Genomic DNA, 27,866 nt, shown 5'->3' with positions numbered 1-27,866 from the left:
GGAAGTGCAGGATGCAGGTCCAGTAAAAGTCTATGAAAGTATGAAAGAGAAATGTAAATTTAGCAAATTTGACATCATTTGGTTTTCATTAATTATTATGTTTAATCTGGATAAGCAGATGGAGAAAAAAATACAAACAAAAAAGAATTGGGTTACTTCTAATTATGTAACTTTCCTGAAAAGATGTTTTGGTTTTTTTTAGGCAGCTGTCTAATAATGGCAAAATTCATAACAGCTCCCCACATATTTAAGATCTCTATTAATTGGAGTTCCTTCTCTATTAAAAAAAATATTATCTTTTCAGCTGTTTTGCATATGAAAGATGAAGGCCATTTTTCTCATGAGATTAAAAAAATAAATAAAACAATTAATTTTAATGAAATAATTTTTTAAACTTAAGGGAATTAATAACAAACAAAGCTTCTGGTGTAGCTAGTTTTTATTTTACAATTTGCAAGTATAATATAATGTAAAAGGAAGGATTTATAGAAACACATTTATTCCATGATAACAGTCAGCTATATTGTTAAAGCAATGTAGATCTTTTGATTATTAAGTACATTTTGCTGCTTTTGCCTTCATATGTAGAAGTAGACTTGGTCAGATTTTGGGGGGAAAAAGAAGCTGGAAATTTATCCTGGAAGTATTAGAGCTTGTCTTTTTCTGTCAACCTGTGGACTGTCAAAACTCTGCTTTGAAAATAGGGCAGTTTGTATTGATGAGCCCTATATTTTGTAATTACATGGAGCAAGAGCTTTAGGAGTTTGGTTTGTGTTAAGCTTTAAAGACCCTTGGAGCATTATCACCTGATTGTTCAGTAGAGGGTTGCTTTTGGGCTTTGATTTGGAGGTTTGTTGGGGTATTTTTGGTGTGTTTTCTTTGTAGAGTCATTTTTAAGATGCTTTTGCTGCCCTTTAGAATAGGAAATTATCCTCTTATTTGTGCTGGTGAAGACACTTGTGTAGTTGTGCTGGTGATTTGTTGTGGGGTTTTTTTAAGGTATTTGGGCTTATCAAGGACGGGGACTTTCTTAAAGCATTCCTAGTAGTGAAAACCCGTCATTGAGCCATAATCTTACTGGTACAGTGGCACAGTGCCATGCTAGTAAATTTATGGTACTTGGCTCCCAGAGGAGATTCTCTCCAGAAGAGCATGGAGGCATCACAGTGCTTAGTATTGACTATGTTATAATCTGGTGAGTGTATGCTACAAACCTGCCTTAAAGGTTTCTTGACTTGCAAACCTGACTTTTCAAATCATTTAAATGCTATAGAAAATTCTTCCAGTACCAGGTAAAGCAGGGGGAAAAAATGCATTACTTCAGCTTCATGATTCCTCAGGGCTCACAAGCTTGGTGAAAAAGGGTAATTTGCAAGGCATAGCTTGGCATTCTGCTGCACCTTTCAGCCTGGTGTTCTAATGCAGTAGCAGTGCAGCAGCAGCCTGGCACAGGCATTTGCAGTGCTTTGAAGCAGGCAAACACTACCCCAGAGACTCTGACCTGAAGAGAGGGGACTTGCAAACAGGAACTGGTCTTCACTTGCTATCTTCTGATTACCAGGGTCCAAACTGCACTGTAGAAAAGGGAGGTTGCTTTCATGCCATGAACAAGTTAATAATATCTCTCTGTAGACACAATTGCTTGATTTTTAGGGAGATGTCTCTCTGCTGCTGTTGTATTGCTGCTGTGAACAAATTTTGACATTAGGGTGGAAAACTTCCTATTTTAATAGCATACAAGGAGACAAGTACACAGACCCTGGATTATCTTTCCTTGGTCATTGACCAGATATGCTACACTGTGACATTAAGTAATTTACTCATGGATGCCAGATGCAAAAGAGGGAAGAAAAGAACTAAAAGTGAGGATTTTATTTTCTGACTTGACCGTATATAGAAAAGCAAAAGTGATAGTGGATTGGAGGGTGAAATTACCACCTCTCCAGCCACACTGGTCAAACCAACAGTCTATCAATTCTCTCCACCCACAAAGAAGAATGCAAAACAATTACTATTTACGTGAACAGTGTTAGAAAATTCTGAAGAACTATGTAAAAATAAGAAGGCATGGAAAACTTTAAGAACTTTAAAACTCTCAAAAGAACAGGGTGACACAGGTACAAATAATGACCTTACTAGACTGAATTAGTTCCTTAAAGGAGATTGTCTGAAATCTGTCTGGTAGAGTGCTGAAAAGCAGACTCAATGAAATTCTAGAAAATTGACTGTAGGGGTAAGAGTTTTCTGCTGGCAGGAAGCTGAATTGGATGACCTGAGGAGAGCCCTTAGTCTGAAATTTGTGACACAAAAGCAAACAGAAAAAACTGATGGATCCTGAGCACATTTGCAAACTGCATTTTCAAGACATGGAAAATTTAAATGCTTTTATTCCAGCTGATCTATAATATAAATTCCTCAGCAAAGTGTTGCATTGTGGATGCTTTAGTGTGGTGGGAGAATCTAGCATTCTGAGAATGGTAATATGTGCAGAATTTACTTACTGCCCTTAACTTATTATCCATCTTAACTGAGCCACTGAGACACCACCTGACCTCAAGCTATGGTACAAATGAAGAAAAATCATCAGTAATAAGTTTAGCTCTGTGTTCATACTTGCTATCAATTTCTATGACAGGAGATAAACTATGTGTTCATATTGTGTAGAAGTTATATTCCCACACCATTCCAGAAGGTTCTTGCAGTGAAAAACTGCTTTCTTCTCCAGTGGCAGTGAGATGCTGGCTGAGCATTCCTATCTACACACGTATATTTGTTGCTGTCTCTTTGCAGTAATGTAGATTCCCTAAATCTAGTGAGACTTGAGTGTCTTGTGTGTTGACTTCTGCAGGAGTCTCAACGTCTGACAGCTTGTCTCTCCCTGATGCTCCACAAGAAACGTTTATCTTTCAGGAGAGTAAAGCAGGTTGTATCATTTTCCTTTTTTGATGCTAATCTGTTCTTCATAACATACCTCCTCACAGATGTCTGAAGACAGGAGTGTGGATTTAATCCCAGCTGTGGTTAAACTCCAGAGCACTGCTGGGGGCACGATGGAAGCACTGTGTATCTCAGATGGAGTTTCTTGTGTTGAACTTCAGCTTCAGGATGGTAGAAGACACTATACAATATCAAAATGTCAAAACTTAATGTGTACACTTGGTGACGTAAAAACCAAAGAAAGCTTCTGAAGCTTTGAAAACGTCAGAAGCTTTTGGTTTATTTTACCTAAATCAAAACTCAAGGTTAGCCTTAGGTTTGCTGGAAATGAACATCCATTGGAAACAGTTTTTTTATGGTTTTGTTTTAATGCACTTCCTAGATTGAAGTTTCCAAATACAGAAACTAATTTTGCTTCCAAGTCTGCTGCATGTCTGAGAAAATTTCAGAAAATGGAAAATGGTCAACACTGCTATTCCCTTGGTAAGAAGAGTAATTGTTCTTTTTTGGCACTACCTGCAAATACAGGCATGAGCTGAAAAGTAGCAGACTTTCTTAAATCTCCTTTTTACTTGTTATTCTTCAGGGAATTGCATTCTGGAATATTTCTTAAACACAGATATTCTGTTGACCACACCAGCTCAGTCCCATCATGCTGATGCTTTCCTTGGCAGCTGCTGTAGCTGATGTGTGCAGGGTGCTCCTCGCTTGCTTCCTTCCTGCCACGGGTATCTCTGGAGGGGCTGGCACTGCCTGTGCCACCCTGGGTGCCCAGCTGGGAGGCTTGGCCCCCTGCACTCTGCCCTCCAGCACATCACCCACAAACTTGGGGAGCATCATGAGCAACAGTGAAGCAATTCTGTGGCTCTGTGAAATTGTGCTGCTCATGCTGTGCAAATTAAAGACAAAATGCTTCCTGCTAATTATTAACAGTTAGTGTGTAGGAACGGACTCATTACAGGGCCAGTGAACCCTGGCCTGCTGTCCTTTATGGCACCTGAACAATGCGGTAGGGAGGGGACAAAATGGCAGGAGAAACTGGAGTGCTGGCACCAATTAGTCCTGAGATTAGTCCTGAAAGAGGATTGCAATTTCAAGGCCAAAAAGAGAAGGGAGTGAGTAAAAGGATTTGAAATGAGATTATAAGACCTAAAAGCGCCTTTCTTTTGTTAGGGAAATAATTCAGCAGTTTTGCTCAAGCCAGTGAGACAATCCAGTTTAGTGGCTGAAGCAAGAGATGTGTGTCCTGTTGATTTTTAAGGTTCTTTAACAAAGTTGATCCTTGGTTGTGTTTGTTACTGCTTCCTGTGAAATCCAAGTGTTTTCAACAAACAAACAAAAACATGGAGGAAAGCTATTACCTCATCAAAAGGCCTGTTGTTTTTCAGGAAGCTTATTTGTATTCTTTAAAAGGGAAGCCAAGAAAATGAGGCAGATTGAACGCCCTCTTTTCCTTTGGGGAAGCTTTTTTCCCTGGTGGTTACTATGAAACTGGCACTGAAGTCACCCTTTCATGACCCATCCTACAGATCATTTTCAGTGCCAGTTTTTGTTTGTTGGCTACTCAAAGATGCAGATCAGGCAGTTCCTACTTCAATTAAAAGCATCGTCTCCGGTCAATGCCATAGTGGTGAACATGGTTCTCTTCCTTGGAGAGGGAAGCAGGCACTGAGCCTTGCTGCCCTGTTGAAAAGACCACAATACACACTCATGTAACACCATAATGGTCTGGGACTGAAGACTGGAGCTTGCTTGGAGACAGCAGAAAGAGAGGTCTTCCCTCTTCCTCTCCCTCAGAAGAATTACAAAAGGGGGAATTACCAAAAAAAAATTACAGATGTTGTGAACTTTATAGGAAATGTTTTGATGCAAGTCTATTCATGCAAGACTGTGTGAAATAGTGACACTTCTGCCTTTCCCAAGAAGCTGTTTCTCCTGGGGTGGCTTAGGGTCAACAGTTGTGTAGGGATCACACAGCTATTATGTATTATCAGCTTTTTTCTGTCTTTACTTTTTCAGTGGAACTTAGTGCAAAATACCTATGCAGGCAGGCTTGAAACCTTTGCTTTCAGTTCACTGTGCCTTCAAGTACGGGAAATTTCTCATCATGAAGATGTAATGAGTTCTGCCATGTTCTTGATTTCCCTTCTGCATTTCACATAAGCCTTTGTTAAAACTACTTTCATAGGCAAGTAATAGAATCATTAAGGTTTCGAAAGACCTCTAAGTTCAATGCTTATGTTTTCCAATGTGGCACTAAGAGGTTAGCAAGCATCATCTTGCCACTCAGGCTACTGTAGCCTGAATAATGGGCAAGATTGGGTTGTATTGGGAACAGAGAGAGTAACCTTTCCTTCAAAAGAAGGGACCCTTTATCTCTAGACAAAGCCATTAAAATATAGTGCATTCTGCATGTCTTTCTTTGAGCTGAGTTGTCATCTTTGGACTTGTTTATAACCAAGTATCTTAGTTCTCATCCAGAGTCATTGTTAAATGCTAAATTTTTGTCCATTTTTTTTTTATTCCATTATATTTCTTGCATAACCTAGTGAATCTCAGTTGCTGTTTTCTAGTCTTCACAAGTTAGTCTAGCTAGAGTCCCTCCAATAAAAGAGGAGGAGACTTGAGAGACAAACCTGTCAGCTGAGTTTCCACACAAGCTAATGAAGAAGCACAGGCTCTTGTCCTGTCCATAGGAATTATGTGAATAGCTTTAATAAGATTTAGTTGTGAAGTTATTCCATGCTGAGATGCTAAGGGCTGTACAGATGACCTGTAAGATTTCTGAAATAGAATGAAGACAATAATAAAACCCAAAAAGAGATTCAGCAGAGCAGCTAATTTGGAGGAGGAGATGTTTTATAAACAGGGATTGGTAATGACAACAGAGTGGCAGGTCCTCTTAGGTATAGGACAGAAAAATGGTTTCAAAAGGTTTAAGAATGGAATGAGATGACAGCAATTTCTGCTGAAGGTATCCAAGGCTGCTTTGCTTTGAGTCATGTTTGTCTGTGATCTGAAATTTAGGTGCAGGGATTTCCAAAAAGGAGTTGTTGCTTGAGCATGTCCCAGTTGAACTGAGAGCTGCAGGTGTATTGGCCACATTTAGCAGAGGCAGCTATCTGGGTGATTCAGCCCTGCAAATGGCTGAGCTTGCTGCTTTCCAGTTCATGAGTATTTATTTACTATTAGCCCTTTGTGTGTTGGCTGGAAAATTCAGTGATGTTCTGTACATAACATTATAAAAAAGATTTAACTATCGTGAAACCACCAACATGAGAATTAACTGGAGTGATTTGGCAAAGTAATTTGTTCCATTTTTTCCTTCCCTGATTTATCAGAATTTACAATTGACACATGAAGAAAATATTTCTGTTTAATTTGTCATAGTAAACAGATATTTTTATAAATTATTGTCTCTTAAATGTTTAAGAGATTGTGTCTGAATCATTTTATGACTGATTTAGTATCATCTCACTAGAATGAAGAAGCTTGCATCATCTGATGTTTGAAGAGTATAGTTTGATACTTCCTGTGATCTGCAGCTTTAGAGGGCTCAAATGCTGTCTGGGGATGTCAGGGTGTCACTGTCTCTTTCTAAACACCAGTGTACCATGAGTAATTGTTTCCTGTATTCTGACTCACTGATTTTCTGTACTTTAGGTGATCCAAGGAACAGCTTTACTCCAGGGATTAATTACACAGAGAGAGTGCATATACATTCTTGAACATATTTTTTGTAGTTAATATTAATAAGGGTATTCTGCAACTGCATGGCAGATACCAATTCAACTGAAAGAAGAATGACATAGTATCTGATCGGTAACCATGCCCATTTTAGCAGCTCTTTTTAGTCCCTCCAAAGATTGTGCTCTTCATTAGTGAAATACCTCTGATTTTGGGGTTGTCCATGAGCTGACGGATCTCCTGGAACCTCTTGGTTTGTTGAGAACTTATGGTCTCCTCCACTGGCTGCTAAACCAGAGCTGTTAAGGGAGGAGCACTGAGGATTGCTGAATTGACATATTTGGGTGTATCCTGTAACTTTCTTGGGCTTTATCAAGAAAGAGTAGATGGCCTAGACTCTCCCACTATGGTGTTGTGTTTTGACACAAGGTTGCTAACAAACTGCTATAAAGATACACTATGCAGAAAAAAGAAACTCTGATATTTGTGACTTTTCTGTGATTTTTTTCACATTTGTAATGATTTTTTTCAACCTTCACCACATGGAGTCGCAGCAGATAAAACAGAAATGTTGAAACAAGTATCTCATTGCAAAAGCAATTGTAAAACCTCACCTTCTTCATATATCCTTTATTCCTATACCTCTGCTTTCTACTCCAAATCCTCAAGTGAAGAGCAGTGTTAAAGCCTTGTCTTACTGAGTCCATTCAACTTCTGTACAAACAGCTGAGGAGAAGCAGCAGAGGGAAACAGACCACATCATGGATTCCACTGGGGAAGATGAGATTTGTTGAAATGACAAATGTTTTAAGACAATTTTGGGAAAAGTAGTCTCCTTTTTAGCAATACAGCTTCTTCAGTCATATGAGAAATTGCTGGCCTAAAGGTAGAAGAGAGACTTCTCACTGTAAAGTCTGTGAAGGTCAGCATTTATTTTCCTCACTGAGTTCCTTCATTCATGTAGATAATATTGTAACTTGAGAGCTTTATTAGAATATTATTAAGTACAATGTTAGTATTCTCAATAGGCTGAATAGCTGTTCATAGAGGTGAGGATTAGGGATAAAGATGCACACTGAATTTTATTTCCCATTACCGGCGGGAGGTTTATTTTTCTTTTAAATGAAAGTGGCTAGAATGAGTCAAAATTAAGTCCTCTGAGTATTTGTCTACAGTTAGGTGTGTGCGGAACATGTGAAATTCTTTATTTCATACCTCTTCTTTGAAGTTGAGTGCTGTGGTTATTGCCACTGTAAAATTACCTGGGAGTGCTCTTGTTTCAGAGGCCAGGGAAGTCCAAATCACACACATTTCCCAGCCACATATCAGTGGGGCTCTTCATTTTGGCAGAGGCTGTAGAGGGCAAAGGGACTTCTGTAGTGTAGATATCCATGAGGTCTCATCTTTTCTGCAACTTGAATTTGAGGCCTTGCTGAGTTGAAGAGTTCTCAAGAGTAAGTGGAAAGAAAAATTTCACCTTCTCCTGACTGGACTGAGTTGTTAAGATAGAATTTGGTCAAACTTACGCCATTTGCTTTACATTTATTGTAAAAGTGGAGAGCATAATAGAATTTGGCTTTTAATTTCCTCTGCAGCCAGCCTGAAACATTTGGGATAACTTCAGGAGAAATCTGAGCTGTTGTTAGGTGCAGTTGATGCCAATCAGTGATGAGAAGCCCTGGCAACAGCAGTGTGGGTTGTAGGTTGTCAGGAGGGCCTCAGACCTGAGGGGAGTGTCTGGGGGCTGGTCCTGCTCTGCCACTGTTTACTGGGTGTTTCTGGAGGTACCTTTTTACCTCTGTGTGTATGTTTTCCTTTCTCTGAATGGAAATTATTTCTCTATAGCTCTGTGGGTGGGAGACTTGATATAGATGGTGTCTCTGCAATGCTTCTGAGTACAGAAAATGCTATATTTTGTTGAATCTGTAGACCCAGACCCCAGGATGAGACAGCCTGTTGTTGGATGCTGCAGGATTTTTTGTCTATGTATTGGGATGTCTCTCCCCATCCCTAAAATACAGCTCTCAGTTCTTCAAAAGGAATAATCTTGGGAGTATGAATGAGTGAAAACTGACACATTTTGATACTAAATTTTTTATGCCCTAGCAGTTTATTTCTAAAAATGTATCACTAAGGATAACACATTATTTATGCATTAAACTTTTGTGTTGGTGATAGCATCAACAAACTATCTGTCATTTATCTTTTGAGCACCTTGCATGCTGTGCAGTATGGTCCTTAGCTCAGGTTTCTGGGGAATAAGGGTATTACCATGAATGCTGGACTCATGTAATAGATATGCATGAAGATGTAGAATTGAGATAATGAAATACATAATTGGGGCTTTTCAAATATGAGAGTACTTTTGTTTGGATATTCTTGTTGTCGTCATCATCGTCATTGTATTTTCTGCTTTTACATAACTTTCTGACATGTGCATCAAACGCTTTTGTGTATGGCCTAGTGAGTACAAATCTCTGCAACCTCCTCTGCAGCAGTGTTGCAGTTCCTATAAGCACATTAAGCTTCCCAGAGAAAAGTACCCTTAGCATCTGGGAGAGGTTAAATGTTCCAGGGGAGAGGTTAAACATTCGTTTGTTCTCTGCTGCTCTAATTCCAGAAGCCAGATTAGTTCTGAATCATCTGAAACACATTCATTCAAGATTAATGAGAAAGACCAAGTATGGAAAATTTCAGCTGGTAAGCACCTTGTCTTTGAGCAAGTAGTGAAGGGGGAGTTCATACTGGCAGCAGCCTGTGGGTCATGCTTAGTTTTAAGTTCCCCATAGTTCTTAAATTGGTGAAATAGGGAATCACACAATTCCAGATAAACAAGAATTTCAGCAAGCAACATGCAGCAGTTGGTGGAGCACACACACACATGCACACAACTTTAAGGCCTCACCTCCCTTTTCCCATCTATTTCTGTTTCATTTGACATCAGATTTTCCCTTTTGCATATGCACATTTATAACCGTGCACTTTCAAGGTACATTGGTGTCTTTAAAACAGACAAGTGGGGTGTTCTCAGGAATGGGTGACAAGCATTCAGCTGAAGTGTGCCCATTGTCATTCTCAAGTCCAGTTGACTGACAGGCCATGGTTAAGCCATGGTTAAGGATGTGACTTGGAAGCCTTATGTAGGAAATATTTCTGAAATCCAGGCAGGTCAATCAGCAAAGCTGGTTTGAAATTCTGCAAGATGATAAATGGAAATTCAGGACTAGAGTAACAGAAGTCAGTTGTATGACCCTGGACTTTTAAAAAACTTAATCAGTTTTGATTTGGGAGAGTCCTTCTTTTAGAAGAACATTATTGTTGTGCCTGGTTAATAGCTCTGCAGTTTCACTGCAGTTTGGTTGTTTAGGTGGTCAGTGTGGAGTCTAGAGCCTTGTCTGTACTGTGGCATTAACAATCCGAGCAGACTCTTAAACATTAGGTTTAAAGTTAAGGTGAGCCTTAGGTATAGACATTTGTTTTCTAGAACCTGAGATTCAGGAATTTTTTCCAGTGCAGTTTTAGGCAAGTGAAACCAAACCAGAAATTAACCCCTTCTTTCCCACTTGTTTTGCAGCAAATGGAAGCAGAAAACTGAAGTGTTCCATTTCTGATTTTGTCAAATAGAGGAGACTCAAACTTCTCCCTGTTTGCCAGGTCAGCGTTTAATGCTGACCCAAAAGAGGCAACAGTTCTCTGTAGTCTCAGAGGCCAGTGGCTGTCTGTAAAAGGAATATTCTATTCATCTGTGCTTCAGGGCACTGACTTGTGGTTCCTGCTTGAGCTGGCACAGGCACGCTCTGTAGCACAGGAGCAAGTTTAGGTAACTCCAAAGTTTGCTCTGCATGACAACTACCAGTTATTCATCCAGTGGTAGTCTAGGAACCATTTAATAGGAGTTGAGAGAAAAACAGTACTTCAGCAAATGAAGTAACCTTGCATTTTTCCTTACTTTGAAATAAGGGAAATAAGTGGGAACAAATAACTGTGCTCTAGAAGCGAACTGTGTTGGTCCTTCCTTAACTACATGCACTTCAAAAGACTATTCCCTCACCTATTGTGTTGTTAACAATTCTTTATTCCTTCCAGAGATGTACAGTCTTGTGTCAGTAAGCCTCTTTTTAATACAAAAGAAGAAAAATAAAACTCAGACAGAAAGAATGAAATTACTTGCCTGGAGTCACTGTGTGATTTCAGTGGTAGAGGCAGAATTAGAACTGGAGGCTGATAGGCAGTGTCTCACAATTCCCAATGGAGACAAATATTTTTAATTAAAAGTAACATGGGACAGTTTCCTCACCATGAATTTTCAAATATATATGGACTTTCTCCTGTTTCAGTAATCAGCTTAGAATTACCTTGTGTTCACAAAATACATCTTAAAATATTTAAACACAGATTAATGAAAGATTTTAATTTTGCACTGTGAGGCTGGTGTACCTCAAATAGCTATCTCTTTAAACAACTACTCTGTAGAAATTGCAATACTTTCATTTATTTAGACAAATCCTATGTTGTTGTCCATAAATATATAATATTCAGCTCTCAGCAAAGACCAACATTGTGGCCAAAGGCTAGAGTCTCACACAGGGAGAAGAAGGTTTCATATATCTCACCAGCAGTGAGAGGGGCCTTTTTAGCACCACAGCTGAGTCATTGATGGGCTCCAAAGGACACATGACATGTTTTTATTGAAATTAAGTATTACCATTTTTATCCCTGATTTTGGAAATTTGAGAAGTTTCTTTTAACTTTTTTTAATCTGGGTCCCCCCCTCCCCCCATGTTCTTGCTTAGTTACGTAAGTGAAGACCGTGGCAGGAGAATGGCTTTGGCTATTTGGAGAATGTAAAGAATTTGACCAACTTGCTACTTCATCTTTCAAAAAACATTAAATTATATTTTCAGGCATTTTGTTCATGAGTGGTTTTCATTAGCAACTTTTTTTTTTAGTCTTTAATGAAATTTAGATTTAATCCTTCTGTCAGTTGTGTCATATAGAAAACTCATTTAGAGTTCGCAAGGGATCAAAATGTTATTGTTCACTTGAAAATGTGTTAGACATCCTAGAGAAACCAGGAAAGACTTCATCTAGGAGCTTAAAGTCCCGATCGCACATGTTGCAGTAAGTGAGAGATATCGAGAGACACTTAAAGAGGGAATTGCAGAGAAAAGAGAAACATTGACAGAATATTAGGTTAGCAGTCATAAATTAAAAATCTGTATTGTGAATTTGTAAATCTCTTTAGCAGTAATGTTTTGTCAGTTATAGAAAATTTGAGAGGATGGAGTAATGGGTTTGTATATTTAAAATTTCTAAAGTATTAATCAGTTTTCACTGAAGTCAGGAAATACCTTATCACCAGTCTTCAAGGTTATTTTTATGTATTGGCCCAGGTTACTAGAGGGTTTTTTGCTTTGCTTGGAGAGGAAGCTTGCTTGTTTTGTTGCTGAGTGATGGCTAGTTGTGGTATTAACTGCCAGCAAGCTGCTGGCAAGGATTTGACTTTTTCTTTGCCTCATTAGCAAAACACAAGTATTACAGGTCCAGCAGTATGTGGATACTTCTGTATTGCTTGACAGGTAAAATGGCAGTGTTCAATTCATTAAATCAACTATGGTTATATACCTAGATGGAGAGAATTACTCTCTTTGCAGTGCAGTAGTGTTGTTTGCCCCCATGCAGTAATTGCCTTAAAACTGAGTGTAGAAAAGGAGGCTGATACAACAGTGGAAGGATGTGAGGTCTCCAGTGCAAACAGTAAGGAGCTGACAAAGTGCTACAAGAGACATCAATCAGAAGGAGCTACTGTCTGTCTTGTGTTCCCTCTACAAGCTCATGGCGGTGTGGTTTGGACCAAGTCACCTCCTCCTGTGCCATTCAGCACCACTCTGCAGACCACATTTGTTCAGCACAGGAGCCAAGAAGGCTGCTCACCACTGTAGTTGTGAACATTTCCTATGCTTTGCACAGGGTGATAGCCATAAAGGAAATACTATTCATCTTCCAGCATGAAGGAATGCTGAATTCCCACAAAAACATACTTAACCTTTTTTCTCAGTTTCAGCAGCATCTTGAATTTACTTCTCAAGTAATGGTAAAAACCAAAGTCTTCCAGCTTAGTTGGACAAACATTTACACACCTTATAGTAGCAGTCTGCACCCTGCTGGCATTGGGAGCTGAATGTGCTTGTCAAGAGCATCATTCCCTGCTGCCTCCAGATACAGGGTTTAATGGGCTCCATCCAGATAAGGCACCTACAACTATTGTTATCAAGAACTTGAACATAAGACTGACTAACTGTGATTTAGTTGCTTCTCAGAAACTTTTGGAGCTGGGTTTCTAAGCCTGCAAGATGCTTCATTCATCACTCTTTGACAAAATTATTTATTGCTTCTAGGTTTGGTGTTCTTGACATTTCCTTCAGTTTACTCTTTGTCAGAGGGGTTGGTGAGACTTGGAAGAGAAGCATTTTGCACTGTGGATGGTTGGTAATGGAATACTTACAGCATGGATAGAGCAATGCTTTCTTTCCCACCTGGTAGTGGCAGCTCCTGTTCCCAGAAATTTTCAATTCTATAGCTGTCCTCAGAGCTGGTATTGCCCCCAGGGCAAAGGGGGATAGTTGCAGTATATTGGGTCAAGCTGTAGAGGCAGTTCAGTCAATCATCTTTTCTTGTTCCCATTTTTGCTGCTGGTAAGGGCTGGAGAGGACATCCTCTGTTTCCTTGCTGCCTGTTTGTGGTCTAGCAGCTGTTTGCTTACTGCAGACTGAGTTGGATATTTTGTTTGCCACAGCTTGTTAGCTTACAGCTGACACTGCTCATATTTCTGTCCTTTACCAAGCTGTCCTGCCCTGTAGTCCAGGCTTTCCTGAAAGCCAGGATGTACTTTGGTACCAGCCAGCAACTAATTCCACCTCCTCTTGGCCATAGTAGGCTAAGGTGTGTGTGTGTGGATTTCCCTTCCCCTCCACTGAGCTGTCCTTCATTGAGCTAATAAGTATCAGCTTTGAAGGCCTTTGAAATGTGTGTTCAGGGGCACTTAGTGTTGGCCTGTATGTTTGCTTTCCCCTCTTCCTGTGTATTCCTGCTTTACCATCACTGTGGACATATTTAGTAACATAGGCATTGGCCTGTATTTATTGTCTGGATTCTGTGTTTTCATAATCCCTTAATTGTGGTGTGTAGTGCCACAGAATTGAATTTGGTTTGAATTTTTAGTTGTTTGGGTTTTGTAAATTTATTTATCAAGCCTCTCTGACAAAGAGGCCTGTGAGAGCTTTTGGCATGGTTGTCAAATACTGCAACTATGCAAGAGAATTCTTACTCTTGCTTTTTTTAGTGCTTGGCTTCAAGACTGTAGTCTCCTTGCTCTAATGTGAATTCCAGAAGACAAAGGATTTATATTTCCTTTTTTAAAGTTTCCTCAAGCCTGTGCACCTTTTGAAGATTTTTATAAATGTCCGCCATGCGTTTTGATAGAAATAATTAATCAGGGGGCTCACACACATTATTGCTTCTGTATGCCTTTGGAGCTCCTGGTTGGGTTGGCCAGCTGCCATGAACTCTCACTGGCTGGACAGTCTTCATATTGGCCTGGTTTCCAGCAGAAACAGTATTCAAATAGACACATTATTGTAGAATGTTTTAGATTTCAGCAAAGCAACATTTTCCTATAGAAAACCTTTCCTCAGAAAAATTCCTGAAGTCAAGAAGCTTCCCATACCTGGGACCCAATGGCACAACAAAGTTTCCTACTGGTTGTGTCTTCAGAGAAAGAACGGTTCATTGCTTGCCTTGAGTGGAAATCAAGTCCCATTTGCCATTAAAAATTGCTAGCACGTCCGTGGGAATGGTGGGCTTTGATCAGAGGTGGCTCCCAGTTCTTCAGGGGTTAAACACCATCCTCCATCAGTTCTCTCAGACAGAGGTTCAGCAGGCTGTGAATACTTCATTTGCTCCCTGTGGTGGTGCACAAATGCCAGCAGTGACAATGACTGTGCTTTGGAGAGAGGTGGATGTGGATGCCTCTGGGCTTGTACCCCTGGATCCTGTGTTATGCATTCACTGCAAATACTGTTGCAGCCTGGATATCCTGTTGGCTGAGTGAGTGTATGCTTCAAACTCTAGTATTTTCTGAAAATCAAACCTGTGGTATCTTGGTAGGTTGCTGTTGATGTTTCACATGTTGTCTGAATTTTTCTTTCCATATGTTTGCTTGAAATCTCAGCTTACTATGGTTGATCAAGGTCCATCTTCCACCCACTCATTCAAGTGTCCTGTGCTGATCTGCTTCTCAGAGTTAGGCCAGTCCAAACATGTCCAAAGCAAAAATGTATTAGGCCCCAAGTTTCTTCATAGTGAGGTAAGAGTTCAAACTACTTACTGCTTTTCTTCCAAGAGGTATTACTTTAGTCAGTGTGTTTAGTTGGTAAATTTGGGGTAAAACTCTTCCATCAATAATACTAATGGCATAAATATTAACTTTATATCAGGTATTGATTATAAAAGAAAATAATAGACCCAGATTTTTTTTTTTTTTTTTTTTTTTTTTTTGCCTAAATGCAGAATATGCTGTTACTTCTGTAGGAGAACCAGCCATTCTTCTCTTGTAGCTTACAGGCTACACTGAAGAAACAACTTGTTTGAAAAAATACCTGAGATGGACCAAATTATTTGGGTTTTTATTGATGATCTTTAAAATAATTAACTTCTTCAAATGGTTTCTTAATCAGGAACAGAGAGGAAAGAGGTTTTAAACACTTTAAAGTGAGAGATAGTTCAAGTCTGTCATTTGTCAACTTGAAATATGTTTTAATAATTAATAGCCTCTGAGACTTCACATACAAAAGTTTGGGAACAGAAAAAAAAAATTTACCCAATGCAGATAAGGCATAGGTAAACTTCTGCAAAGCCATGCAAACACAAAAGTTTGTTGTTTCAAAAGGCTTGACAGTTGCTGCAGTACATTATTTACATGCTTTAATTCTTTAGCTTCCTTCCCTGGGAGGACACAGTTAATTTTCTCAGCTCATGTGGGTTTGTGCTGAATCAGATGGAGATTTTTATGAGAGCCCTGGGCCTTTTTTCAAATGGGAAAAAAAAGATAAATCACTATGGCTTTGTTTCTCTAGTGGAGATATTTTGTCTATTTTGTCTCCTTTCTTTAACTCTTTTCCACCCATCTATGACAGCCTGGGAGTGAATTTCTTTTGCAGTGTCATTACAGAATTTCACTCTTTTTTTCCTCTTGGGCTTTTGAAAGGCATATAGTTACCATACTGTGATTTCTGATTGGCAAATCTCTACAGTATCATGACAATGCTATGGCATTCTATTTAGCCTGCTGGATCCTGTTCCAGAGATTGTGTGGGCTCTGATACACCTTAACATATGTTACAGGAGTGAATCCTACAGGAGTGTGAATGCCCTCAACAGCTCTTGACCTTCCTTTGAGCTGAGGAGCTAGACTGAAGAGCGGGTGCTTACTATAAGGAATGCAAACAATTGGTTGCTTAAGCACTATGAAGTGAGCATGTGTTCAGACAAGTGTATGCCCCATGCTCTCCAGCACTTAGAATGTAGACCTACTTAACTTCTTTTTGGTCATTTTGTTTTCTCTCTCTCTCTCTCAATTCCCCTTTTTGTTAAGGAGTATTGAAGGTTTTTATTACTCATATAATTGGTTTGGATTTATATACAGTCCTTATTTTAACACAGTGAACTTTTTACATATTAGCACAAGACTATCTGCAGAATAATTGTGGAAGAAGTGGTTTTCTTCTATATGGCATTTTAACAGAACTTTGCTAATGCTGTCAGTGACAGCACATATTTTCATTTTGTTGCATTTTTTGTAGCAGTTGTCAACTCAAGAGGAGACAAAAGTGACTTTGAGTAGAAATGGATTGTAGGGCTTGGTTCACACTTTGCATACATAGAGTATGGATTACTGCCTTAAAAATGCAGAGTGCGTTACAGCAATCTTACCGAAGGATATTTAGTCTCTTACTTATAAATGGTGCCTGAATTTGGGCATAGGGCAGTTATTTATATATTGGTAGTACAGTTTCATGATGCTAATTTCAGCAAAAGTGTAGCATATTGGAACACCTGATTGTCTTCAAGCTGTAGAGGATTTTGAAACCTGTTTCCTGACTACAGGAAAGGCTCTGTGACAGCCTGTCTACACCACCTGCCTTGACAATGCTGCAACAAATAGTTACTTCCCCTAGGTACTGTGGTTTTAAAATACTCGCTGTGCCTGAGCCTTTGGAACCCATCAGTTAAATCCTACAGGCAGTGTCTCCTGCTGAGAATTGCCCACAGAGCAGGAGTGGGACTAGTGGTGACATTTCTGCTCTGGGCAGCACAACCTGCAGACCGCCATGGAGAGGATGAACTGTGCCATAGGGAAGGGAGGAGTGCACCTGGACTGCAGTCAGCAGTGCTGTTAGGAAAGGTGTGTGGTGGTTTGTAACACCAGCAACAAATTAGACTCCAAATAAGCCACTCTCCCTTCCTTCATCCCTTCTGGTAAGGGAGGGACAAGAGTGGAGACTATGGGTTGAGACAACAATTTACTGAAAGCAAAAATCAATAGAATAAGAAATGCACAACAACAACAACAACGATATTAATGCCAGAAGTATACAAAGAAAGAAGTTATTTTATCCATAATAAGGTATTCACTATGAGAAACAAAAACAAGATGGTGGATGCACCCTGTAAGTTGTATCCATGTGGCTTCCCCAGACAAAAACAGTATGGTGATCATTCCTGTGGTAGTTGAGAACACAGGCAAGATGGTGAGGGGGCTCCTGTGTGTAGTGTTTTCTGCCACCGAGCCCAAAACAACTGAAGACAGTGACAAGCAAGCCTCCCAAAAGCTAGATCATCCAAGTTGGGTTGTGCTGCTGCTCCACTGGGTTCAGTTCCTCGCTGGTGCCTGTGCTGCCATTTCTATGGCTCTGATGTGCTGGAGGTCAGCCCCAGGGTTGCTGCTGCTTTCCAGGCATTCCACCGCGCTCCTTTGCACTTGGTTTGGCTGGGCTCCTTTCAGCTTCTGTCAGTGGGCTCAGCTGGGTTGGGGTCACTCCCTGACCACTCCTTTCTCTCTGGCAGCCTCCATGCTAGCACCGTCTGCCCAGCACCACCATGGATTTGCATTTTCACCACTTTTTTCATCACTGTGTCTCATAATTGTATTCCAGTGAAAACAGGAGGGAGACCAATGGTGGTGGCAGGGAACGAGTCCTCAGAGGCCGATCCCAACAAGTTCCCACTGTGGAGGCAAAATGGTGCACTTCCAGTGGAGTGCCTGGGTTTTCCTCCCAGACCATCCCCTCAGTGGTGGTGCAGGGGGTGTAGAATAACAACTTGGCCTTGTCACCTCCTGCAGCCAGGACAGGAGCAGGGTCACTTCACCTCAGTCCTCCCACCAGGAGAGGAGGTGGTGGGTGGTGGCTGCAGGGAAGCGTCCTCACAGCCTCCCCTCCCCTCCCACCAGCGCCGCAGGCTGCTGGAGCAGATGCTCCACACTCTATTTCCCACAGCTCTGTGGAGCTGCTCCAAAGCATCAAAGGAAACAAGGTTTAGATGACCCTACCAGTGTTCCCTCCTCTTCCCCCTCCTGTGTTTAAAATGTTGCTGCCTTCAGCTGCACTTGTCATAGGAGTGGCCTCTTGGAGGCCATCACCTCTGGGCAGCCTCTGCGTGAGCAGGAGGTGAAGCAGAAGTGGGGCCTGGCCCTGTCTGAGCTCAGGGCAGGGCCTTGGTTCTGACACCTGCCAGGCACCTGGTGGCCCCTGTGGCCGTGCCCTGACAGGGTCTCAGGGGAGCCGCCACGGTCACCAAGCGCATGGCAAAGGCTGAATTTGTCGGCGTGGTGCTGGCGACAATGTCGAGCTGTGTACCGTGGGTGGTGTGGAGCTGTGCGTCCAGGGGCCTCGGTGGGTGAAGCACGGGAGCTGCCCCGTGTCTGCCAGGGCTGTCCTGGGGGGACACACATTAGCTGGGGCAGCAAACTGTCCCAGCTGAGTGAAAGCCATAAAACATTGGAGTTTTTAGCAGGTATCTTTGAAAAAGGGCATGTATTTTTCTTTACTTAGAATTCAGTAAATAATTTTGATATTCATTTGAGGGTTTTTTATTATTTATTTGAAATTGCTTTTTTCTCTCTTCCTCCAAGAGGGTGTGGGTACATGCTCTGCTGAGTAGGTTGTTCCTTGTGAAGAAAATGTCAATCTTGAATCAAATTAACCTATTTTTAACATGAAGTATTAGACCCTTGCTTGAAGGCAAAAGTGTCATGATGTTACATTAGCTTTACGAACAAAACAGAATTCATGCGAATAGTAACTTATACTTGCAACTTCTAATGCAAATGTGATTTTCTTTACACTTGTTTCTTATTCCCTTTAGCACATCAGGTCCACCCATTTGGCCAGGAAGCACCTTTTTCAAGAGAAATGGAGCCCTTCTACAAGGTAGGTAATAGATACTGCATTTTGGAGTAACTGTTCTTCTTGAGAAATAACTTCTGCAAATTGCTCAGCTTTTTTGATACTCACCTGGCAAGAAATAACCAAATGTTTTTTTTGTTTCCTTTACCTTTTCTCCTTTATTGTGCATCTGGTGCCTTGAAAATGACGGTTTACTACGTACAGTGAGTGTAGTCTGTGAAAGTTGCTGCTTTTTGTCTTTCCTCAGATCATTAAATTGCTTGTTGTAATATATGGTGAAGGGTGGCTTTTTGTTTTTTTCCCTTTGTGTGGATAAAGAGTGCCCAGAAGGAAATGTTCCAGGAACATCACTTTTTAGTTCTGTGGATGAAACGAGGTTGTTCTTTGGGAGAGATCCCTTTTTTTTTCACTCCTTAATGGTGCTGATAGCAAAAGGTACCAGAAGGTAGGTAGCGATGATGTAGTGGGGGAAACAGTGTCAGAGTGTTTGTCTCAAGAAAGCTACCATGGTTAATAGTGCTTGTTTTCATAGAACAGTGTTAAATACAACTTCCTGTGTATGGACAATATATACAGAGGTTATACGACTGCAGTTTTGATAGCTGAAAATTTTCAGTCTACTTTACCAGACTTCTTAAAACAGTTTTTCACTGCTGTGTCTGTTTATATTTCTGCCATTGAGTTCATCGCTCTTAAAGGAGGTGTCTTAGGAACACAGAAGGCTGTATCCCCTGACTGCAAGTGTTTCTCTATGGTGCAAAGTAACTTACACCATTGAGGATCATTTTATGATCTTTGCAAGGATTTATCCATGAGTTGTCTCGGTTTCCTTTTCATTCTCCTGGCGACAAGACTTTTCTGGTCTTTATTCTGACAGACAATGCTATATAATGTTCTCAGGAGCATTTATCCAAATCATCTACGATGGAGCTTTACTCACTGTGAGACACACAGGCAAGTAATTAATTGTCAGGCGGTATTACCTTCTACATACCAAAGGAATCCAGCATCTGAGGTTTACCTGAGAATATTTTTCAAGTTAATTCCTTGCACATATCTAAGAATTTGCATAACTCTATTTAATATCTATGCTGAGATTTGTTCAAGTGAATTTTAAATACAGTAAAACATTCAGATTATTTCTTAGCACTAGGAGATGGTATAAATTGTAGAGTTTAGCTGCTTTTGGCTTTAGTCTGATCAGATAGTCCTTCCTAATGAGAAGAACTAGATTTTAATTTTTTTTTTTTGTAAGGAAAAATAACTATTGTGAAATAGCTTGATTTGTTGATCTTTTTCAACATTTCTGATTTTAAATGAGTATCTACACATATGTAGTCTTTGTAATCTGAATTGATAAAATGTAAACTTGCTCTGTCAAGTCTGTATGGCAGGAATGTTATACCTTTTCTTAATATGCAAGATACCAGGAATTAATAACAGCTGTTTTTGTAGTCCTCCCTATCTCAGTTGTTGCTTAAAGCCTTCTCACTACAAAGAAGAATACACTGTTCTCTACTATTTTCTCCTCTGCTCTCTTCTGCCTTCCATATTGGGGTAGAAAATCTAAAAGCCCAAAACTTTTTAACATATTAAAGGAATAGAAAAAAAGAGATTACTGCCTTTTCAAGCAACTGACAAAGTCTAACAGACCTTTAACTGAGTTGGTATTCTGCATTGCCATTTCAAGTGGAAAATGCAGCCAAGTTGGACTGTAATATGAATGATACAACTGAGGTTGGAAGGATGAGAGAGTACGAAGAAAAACCTCATTAAAGTAAACTTTTAACACTTCCTGGTTGTAATTTTAAAGCAAGAAGATAAATCAGTGAAGCCTTCCTTTTTGTATTTTTGCTTTCATTTCTCTCTTTGGAATTTTCTGTACAATAGGCTCTTTAATATATAGGATTTAGCAGGTTTCACAGAAATAGTGCATCCACCTCTTTGCTGCTTCTCTGAGCATCTTTTTCCAGGAGACCCGTGTAAGAAATGGTGGCAATGCAGGGAGGTGTGATGAGGGGTAGGTATTTGTCATGATGCCTTGAGAGGTTACTTGGAAAGAGGCTAGACAGTGTTAAAGGAATAAGGTAGGTATTTATTAAAAAATACCTTCAAAGGATACACCTTGGGCAGTACAAGAGCCTAGCCATGGCTCTACCCAAGATGGACCCCAAATCACGAGTTTTCACACTTCGATAAGTTTGGGTCCATATACGTATTGCAATTAATTGTATAACTACAGCTTCAGGTTATGAAGTCCCATCCTCTCAGATTGCTCTCCTCAATTCCCCATTGTTTATACCTTTTGGACCTGAAGTTGCAATGGTATCCTTAGTTCTTGGGCTGGAAAAGGATTGTTTTGTCTAACTGAACTGTGAGAACTTCTAACATTTTATATGAAGTTCAGAGTTATATACTAATGCAATACAGAATCTGGAAAATACAAAAACTAAAACTTAAGGCATCAGTCAGTACCTATGTTACATGACCATCTGAAGTATTTTTCCAGTGCTTATAGTCAGCTTAATGCAATCAGGAGAATGAAAAATTGACTCGATTACTGATTTCAAGTTATAGTACTGCCTTTGGACTGGCAGTACTTCTATAATTATAGTAAATGTGGTATTCACACCTCATGTCTTCTGAGTTCTTAAGAAAAATATTCTTTTTCTGGTCTGAGGAATGAAGAGAGAAAATTCCACAATGTAAGTAGTGCTTTCTTTAGCCAGGAAGACTTTTAGATGCTCCTGGTTTCCATTCATTTTATATCAGAACTATTTGGCAAAATAATCTAAGCCATTGTAAAGAGTTTAACATATTTCCTCTGAGAAAGTGGCTGAGAAAACAGTTATCTGTGTACCTCAGAATAGCAAAGGAAGAGAAAAGGAAGCTAAAATTCATTTTAGCTATTTTCTGTCCTTAATATTTTTGACAAGAGTAGGATTAATTCTCTGTTACTTTCTGGTTTTGTACTTTTTAAAGAATTTTGAAATATTTTTACACCATTCTCTTTTTGCCTATGATTTTATTAGATATGAGATGGCTGCTTTAGGTTTGTTTTATTTTTTTATTTTTTATTCTTTTTTTTTTTTTTTTTTTTTTGAGGACCATGGTACTGTTGTTCTTAGCATTAACTCTCTAACCAGTTATTCTGTATTGAGTAAGTCACCTGCTTAGGTACTTTTTGTAGTCTTGAGCTCCTTCTGCTAGGTGACGGTTGCTCCCTATATGTTTGTGCTGCTTGGTCTTCTGGAGAAAAGTCCCATGCAGAGGTTAGTTTAGGTAGGACCTTTAGTCTTAATGTCTTCTTTCAAAACTTACCTGTGTGTCCATGGAAGTGGAAATTGCTATGTTCTAGCCTTTGGGATTTCCATATAAAATAGGTTTTTGTTCTTGCTGGTTTTTTTTTGTTTGTTTGTTTGTTTGTGGTGTGGGGTTTTTGGGTTTTTTTTGTATGTTTGTTTTTTTGGGTTTTTTTTTTTTGTTTTTGGTAGCTTGTTACTGTACATATTGTATGTTTGTTAAAAATCATGGCTTTTTTTTTTTTTAATTGCTCTATGGAGAGCCTTTGTTCCCACTGTTTCTTCTCATCTGTCATAACACATTCATTTTTATATAATAAAATATATGTGAGGAAGAAGTCCTTGTGGTGGAAAATATCCAGACATATTCTAAACTCTTAAGGAACTTATACTGTGGAAGATATGTGGGGCCGGAGTCACATTAACTTCAAGACCTTAAAACTAATATATGGTGTTCTGAAAAGGGCAGTTTTGTTGCCTCTGCTCTGATCTTGGGTGTTAAGCTTGTGTTACAGACTTGAGCATGCAGTTGCTCACAGATCAGCAGTAATAACAAAACTATTTTGCTGTTAATATGTCTGACATTGTTCTTGAACAAGCTCAAAATACATCTTCAAATTACCTTTTAGCAGCAGTCATATGAATTCCAGTGGCTGAGTGCCACCTGTAAGATGTAACTGGATTGTGGAGGGGTTTAGTTTATTTTCCAAAGGATCTAATTTATTTTTTGAGGAAAAAAACTTCAAACCAACAGTTACTACTCTTTTTTAATCTTACTTGTCCTCATACTTTAATAAATTAAATGCAGGATATTACAATGCCTTTTTGTATCATATTTGTTCTGTCTTGATTTGTCTTCGTTGTCTGGGGAAGGAAGGTGAGCCTGGGGCATCCAGTCCATATTGCCTTTAAAAAAAAATGGAGATGGGCCTCCTCACTGAGATTTGATGGTCCACTTTCCAGTTGTGCCTGACCTACTCTAAGTAGTAGAGCTGCAATCCTTGCCAAGTTGTCTGTGTTCTGGTGTGAGCAAGGTCCTCCACTTCCTCTTCTAACAGTGCAATTTAAATCTGCTGCCTGTGGATGTTACATCAAAGATATGAACTCTTTCCTCAGAGATCCTGTCGACCTGGATTCACACCTGTGAACTGGATTGCAGCAGTCAGTGAAGTGAATTCAGACAGCCTGGCTTTCCTCAGAAGCCATGATTCTCTTTTAATGAGGATGGAAAGAAAGATTGGAAGCATCCATCCCCTTGAGAATGCAGAAGGGGAGGAGTGAGGAGTTGCATGTGGCCTCTGGTCCCTCTTGGCTGAGGGAGCCCGAGAAAGGAGGGATTACGCTTCCCAGATCTCATGGTCTGCTTAGTTCTTTCTCTACCAGCAGCTGCAAGAGAATAAGCATCCTCATGCTCCAGAACAGAGCAAGGGATAGGATGCTTACCTGGTGATGACTTGCCCTCTTCTCCTCTGGGAAAGCACTGTGTGAGAGACACACTTTATTCTCTGATACTTGAGACAGTCTGTGTGCAATCTGCCTTGGTCCTGCTGCCATGGCTGTAGCTGGCACCACCTGTGAGAAGCTTTGATGGGGAAGAATTGGAAGGCACTGTCTTCACAAGGTCAGGTGTCACCAAAGCCAGCATGAGCTGGACACTCCACAGTTTGTGGCAGAGTAGGAATAGAAACTCTGGGCACTGCAACTCCATTGATCTCAGTCTAGGTTGGTGGCTTTCATGTTTTACTGTGCTGACATCTGACACCTGGCCATGATGTGAGACTTTAAGGAAGGTACCAAAGCACATGGATCACTTTATTCTTAGTTGAGAATGGTGAGTTATTTGAGCTAGAAAATGCCATTCCTAATAAGAAAGTTTATTTTGCTTGAACAGACCAGAAATGAGATGTCCTACAGAAAAAGATGAGGAACCAGTTTGTTTTGAACATGTACATACAATTGTACAGAGATCTTTTTCTTCCTTAATAAGCTTGAGAATCCTTGAAATGTCTAAACAAGCCATTTAATCTCTTTCCCATTATTTATTTGTAAGAAATAAGAGAGGAGATTTGGGAATTCACCTTTCGAAGCATTAGCTATTGGTAGGAGCAGTTGCTGAGTTGTAAATAAACCAGAAGGGAGGAGGCAAAAAGGGGGCATTTATTGCTTATTTCCCTTGAAAATGCTAAATTATAAAGCTTCATTCTTATAAATGAAGACATGCAGCCTATGTTTTTATGTTAATAGTGGCATTAGGATAAGAATATAACAGTACCAGGGCCTGGTTTCTTTGGACAAGTATTGCCCACACCAAGTACTCAGCCTTTACTCTGGAGAAACTGGGAGGTGTTGGTTTTTTACTTTCAAGAATAAAGCCTTTCAAAAGGGAGCTTGACAACAGAGTCACTAAGAGAAGGTGGATGTGTACATGCAGCCACATGTATTTGCTATCTAATAATCAGTAAATTTGGAAGGTTTTTGTCAATATCATCAACAGATACCCAGGAGCCCTTGCAAGCACAGTGGGCTTCTTCCTCCTGGTGGAAATTCAGTTCACCTGCTCTTTCCATTGGGCAAGCACAACAGGTGCAAGTCCTGGGCATGCAGGGGAGAGGTATGGCCCATCCTGGAACACAAGGTGCCTGTACCTTCTGGTGTTAACAGGGCAGGGGAGAGCTGAAAGACAAGAAACTTCAGCAAGTCTCATATGCGTTTAACCTTCAAAATTGCGTGTCACGACTCAAAAGAAAACTAACCTTGGAGAGAAAAGCTCTCATTTCTTCTACTGCCTAGAGGTGCAAATGAAAAGAATGTGGCAAGGTACCATATGTTATTACAGATCATTTAATATTATATAATATTTAAATGTCATAGTGACCATAAGAAAAAGGCCAAAAGCAATATAAAATAATCCAGCCTTAGGATTGGTAATTTGGGTGCTGTGATCTATAACACAGTCTTGGGCAAAACTCTTAAGGCCCAAGTCAAAATAAACCTTTATTTCTTAATGCATATTTGGGCATCTCCTGTTCCCAAGAATCTAAATACCTTTTCTTGCTTTCGGGTTGTAATTTCTTGATTTTGTGCTCTGTGAGATGAGGATAATAATGGTGCTTTTCACTGCCCAGAGCTGTCAGTCTACAAAATACTGGCTCTGCATCATATTCTGATGCTTCACTAATGGAAGAACTTTAAACAGGGAGAACATAACTGTGAAAAGCAACAGAGTGCTCCATTAGCTTTTGCAGGGAAGTGAATTTTGGTTTGTTTTTCTTTCCCTGCAGTTGAACTCTTTACTCTGAGAGATACATGTGGAAAATTACTGTTTTCTGTAGAGACCTGCAGGGGTTGAGAGTCTAGTGCCAGTGTAGTTACTTTTCATCAGCAGAGCATTAAACCTTTTGACTTCATCATGTTTTCTCTTCAATTCTTGCTTCTCTGAGCTGCCATTCCACTGTCTTTGAGAAAAATGGTGAGAGTCATGCTCTGTTTGCTGGTGAGTTGGTTTGGGTCAACATACTGAATTAACAGCAAAGTTGCTGTCTGTCCTTGTTAAAATAAATCACTTTTCATTTACATAGCATAATTATTTAAATCAGCTTTTATTTTCCTGGGCTTTTCCTCTTTTTTTTTTTTTTTCCCCCTGGCTTTTTTTTTCCTTCACACAAATAAAGGATACCTGACAATCTCTTCAGGAGTTTCTTTTCAGGAAGATGATTCACATGGTATTTCCGTAGAGACGGAATATTTGAATAATTTATTTATTATTAGCATTCAGTGTGTTTGCAGTGGTATTATTGAAGAAGTAAAATTAAGTCAGAGGAGTTGTGCAGTGTGTCCCTAAGGGAGTAATTTGAACAGCAGAGCTCTCCTTTTTTGGGAAAGCGGGTAAACTCCTAGAGGGGCTTCTGAAGTCCTGAGGGTGCTCGTAAGGGCTCCTGTTTGTGAGAGGATTTTGTAATGGCCTTAGCACTGTACAGTCAATTAAAAAGTCCCAGTGAATTTTGCAGTGATTCCTACAGAAATAGTGTCATTGGGGTGACATTTTAAGCTCTGCATTCTGTATAGAGTGTGTGTGTAGCTGTGCAGTTTGTATGTAGTCTTTTTATTCCTATTTTTCTAGTTGCGTGTGTAAAATATGGCAAAAGGTATTAAGTGCCTGAAGTGTGGTCCTGCTAACATTGATGTTAGAGCCATTAGTATGAAAATGGGACCTCTAGCTGTTTATATTCCCTGTGACCAAAAGGTCTGAGCTACCTTTGGTCTCTGAAGTTGAGAAGGAAGAAAACTGCACTCCATCAGGCAGGTCTTGATAATGGTAGATCACATGGCAGAGTACACAAAGATAAGTTGAATTCCTAATGTGTTTAAACTCAGTAACTTGGGTTTCATATCTGCATGGGTGTCTTTACTATCTTGACAGATAACTCTGCTTATTTTGTAACAGTCCTGTGTAGTGACTTTTGAAATTATTACATCTGAGTGACTCAGGATGAAGTTTACTGACTTTGTTTACTTCCCTTGACAACTGGAGAGTGTGGATGAGTGCTGCAAGGCAAGTCCTACCACAGTATTGATCTTGGGCAGAGGTTCTGGCCACAGGTCTACTCACCTCTTCTGTCTTTGGTCAGCTTCTGTGTGAGTGGTGGCAGTAAAACAGCACTTTGCAGAACACACCAGAGAGAGAGGTAACTGCTGCAAGTTCCTGCAGTACTGGCCTGGCTGCCTCAGTAACTGCTATAGTGTAGGAAAGAGTAGATATGAGAGGTTACCCCCAAAGTATGAAAGGTAAGGAGCTGAATGGTCCTTGCCCTGGCATGTCAGTGCTGAGGTAACCTACAGGTAGTGTTTTTCCAAGGATGCTGTTAAATGGCTTCGTATCTGTTTTAGTTTATTTTCAGGTTGGTCCTGCAGGTGGTGTGGCTATGACTTTGCAATCTGAACACTATAATCTACTTCCTTTAAATTGGCAGTTGCTGATCTCAGCTTTTTTAGGAAAAGTATTTTCTGTGACTGACCCTTCTGTAGGCATCAGCACAGGTGCTTTTGTCTGGAGACATGTTCCAGTGTTCTTCCCACAAACACACATACGAGGACTGATTTAAAAATGGAAAACTGACTGTGGTGCTCATGGGTTTCAGCTGGGTAAAGGAAAATGGAGACTAGATACAGCAAAGGAAACTGCAAGTTCCTGTTCAGTGACTTTTTCCTTTACTAGAACTGCCAAACATCCTCCAATGTTTTCCTTTCCATGCCAGGAGTTGTAGTCTGCTCAAAGAGTGAGAGCTGTTTGTCTGTTGTAATTGCTTGCATCCAGGATTACTGGATACCTGGTGGCACAGTGAGAGCACCTCCTAAGGGGCTGTCATGCAGGTGGGAAGTGTACTGACTGTGATCACTGCAGATATGGAGACAGGTCTGACAGCAGCTGGTGTCAAACCTTTCCTCTAAGTGAAGTTTGGGGCTAGGCCACTTCTGC

The 27,866-nt window shown here is 40.1% G+C and overlaps 1 protein-coding gene across 10 annotated transcripts in view; it reads left to right on the top strand.

Annotated features, from left to right (window-relative positions):
* The window catches only part of FOXN3 (forkhead box N3), a 207,365-nt gene that overhangs the window by 114,376 nt on the left and 65,123 nt on the right, over nt 1-27,866 (top strand). For all 10 annotated transcript variants that reach the window (XM_021531919.3, XM_077783993.2, XM_077783992.2 and 7 more), the window contains one exon: nt 19,048-19,112. In XM_021531919.3, coding sequence (XP_021387594.1) covers nt 19,048-19,112 — 65 coding nt within the window. The remainder of the gene's footprint in view (nt 1-19,047; nt 19,113-27,866) is intronic.

This window comes from Lonchura striata, chromosome 5 (assembly GCF_050655825.1).
Source record: "Lonchura striata isolate lonStrDom1 chromosome 5, ASM5065582v1, whole genome shotgun sequence".
Lineage (NCBI taxonomy): Eukaryota > Metazoa > Chordata > Aves > Passeriformes > Estrildidae > Lonchura > Lonchura striata.
This window is presented reverse-complemented; position numbering and strand designations above follow the sequence as displayed.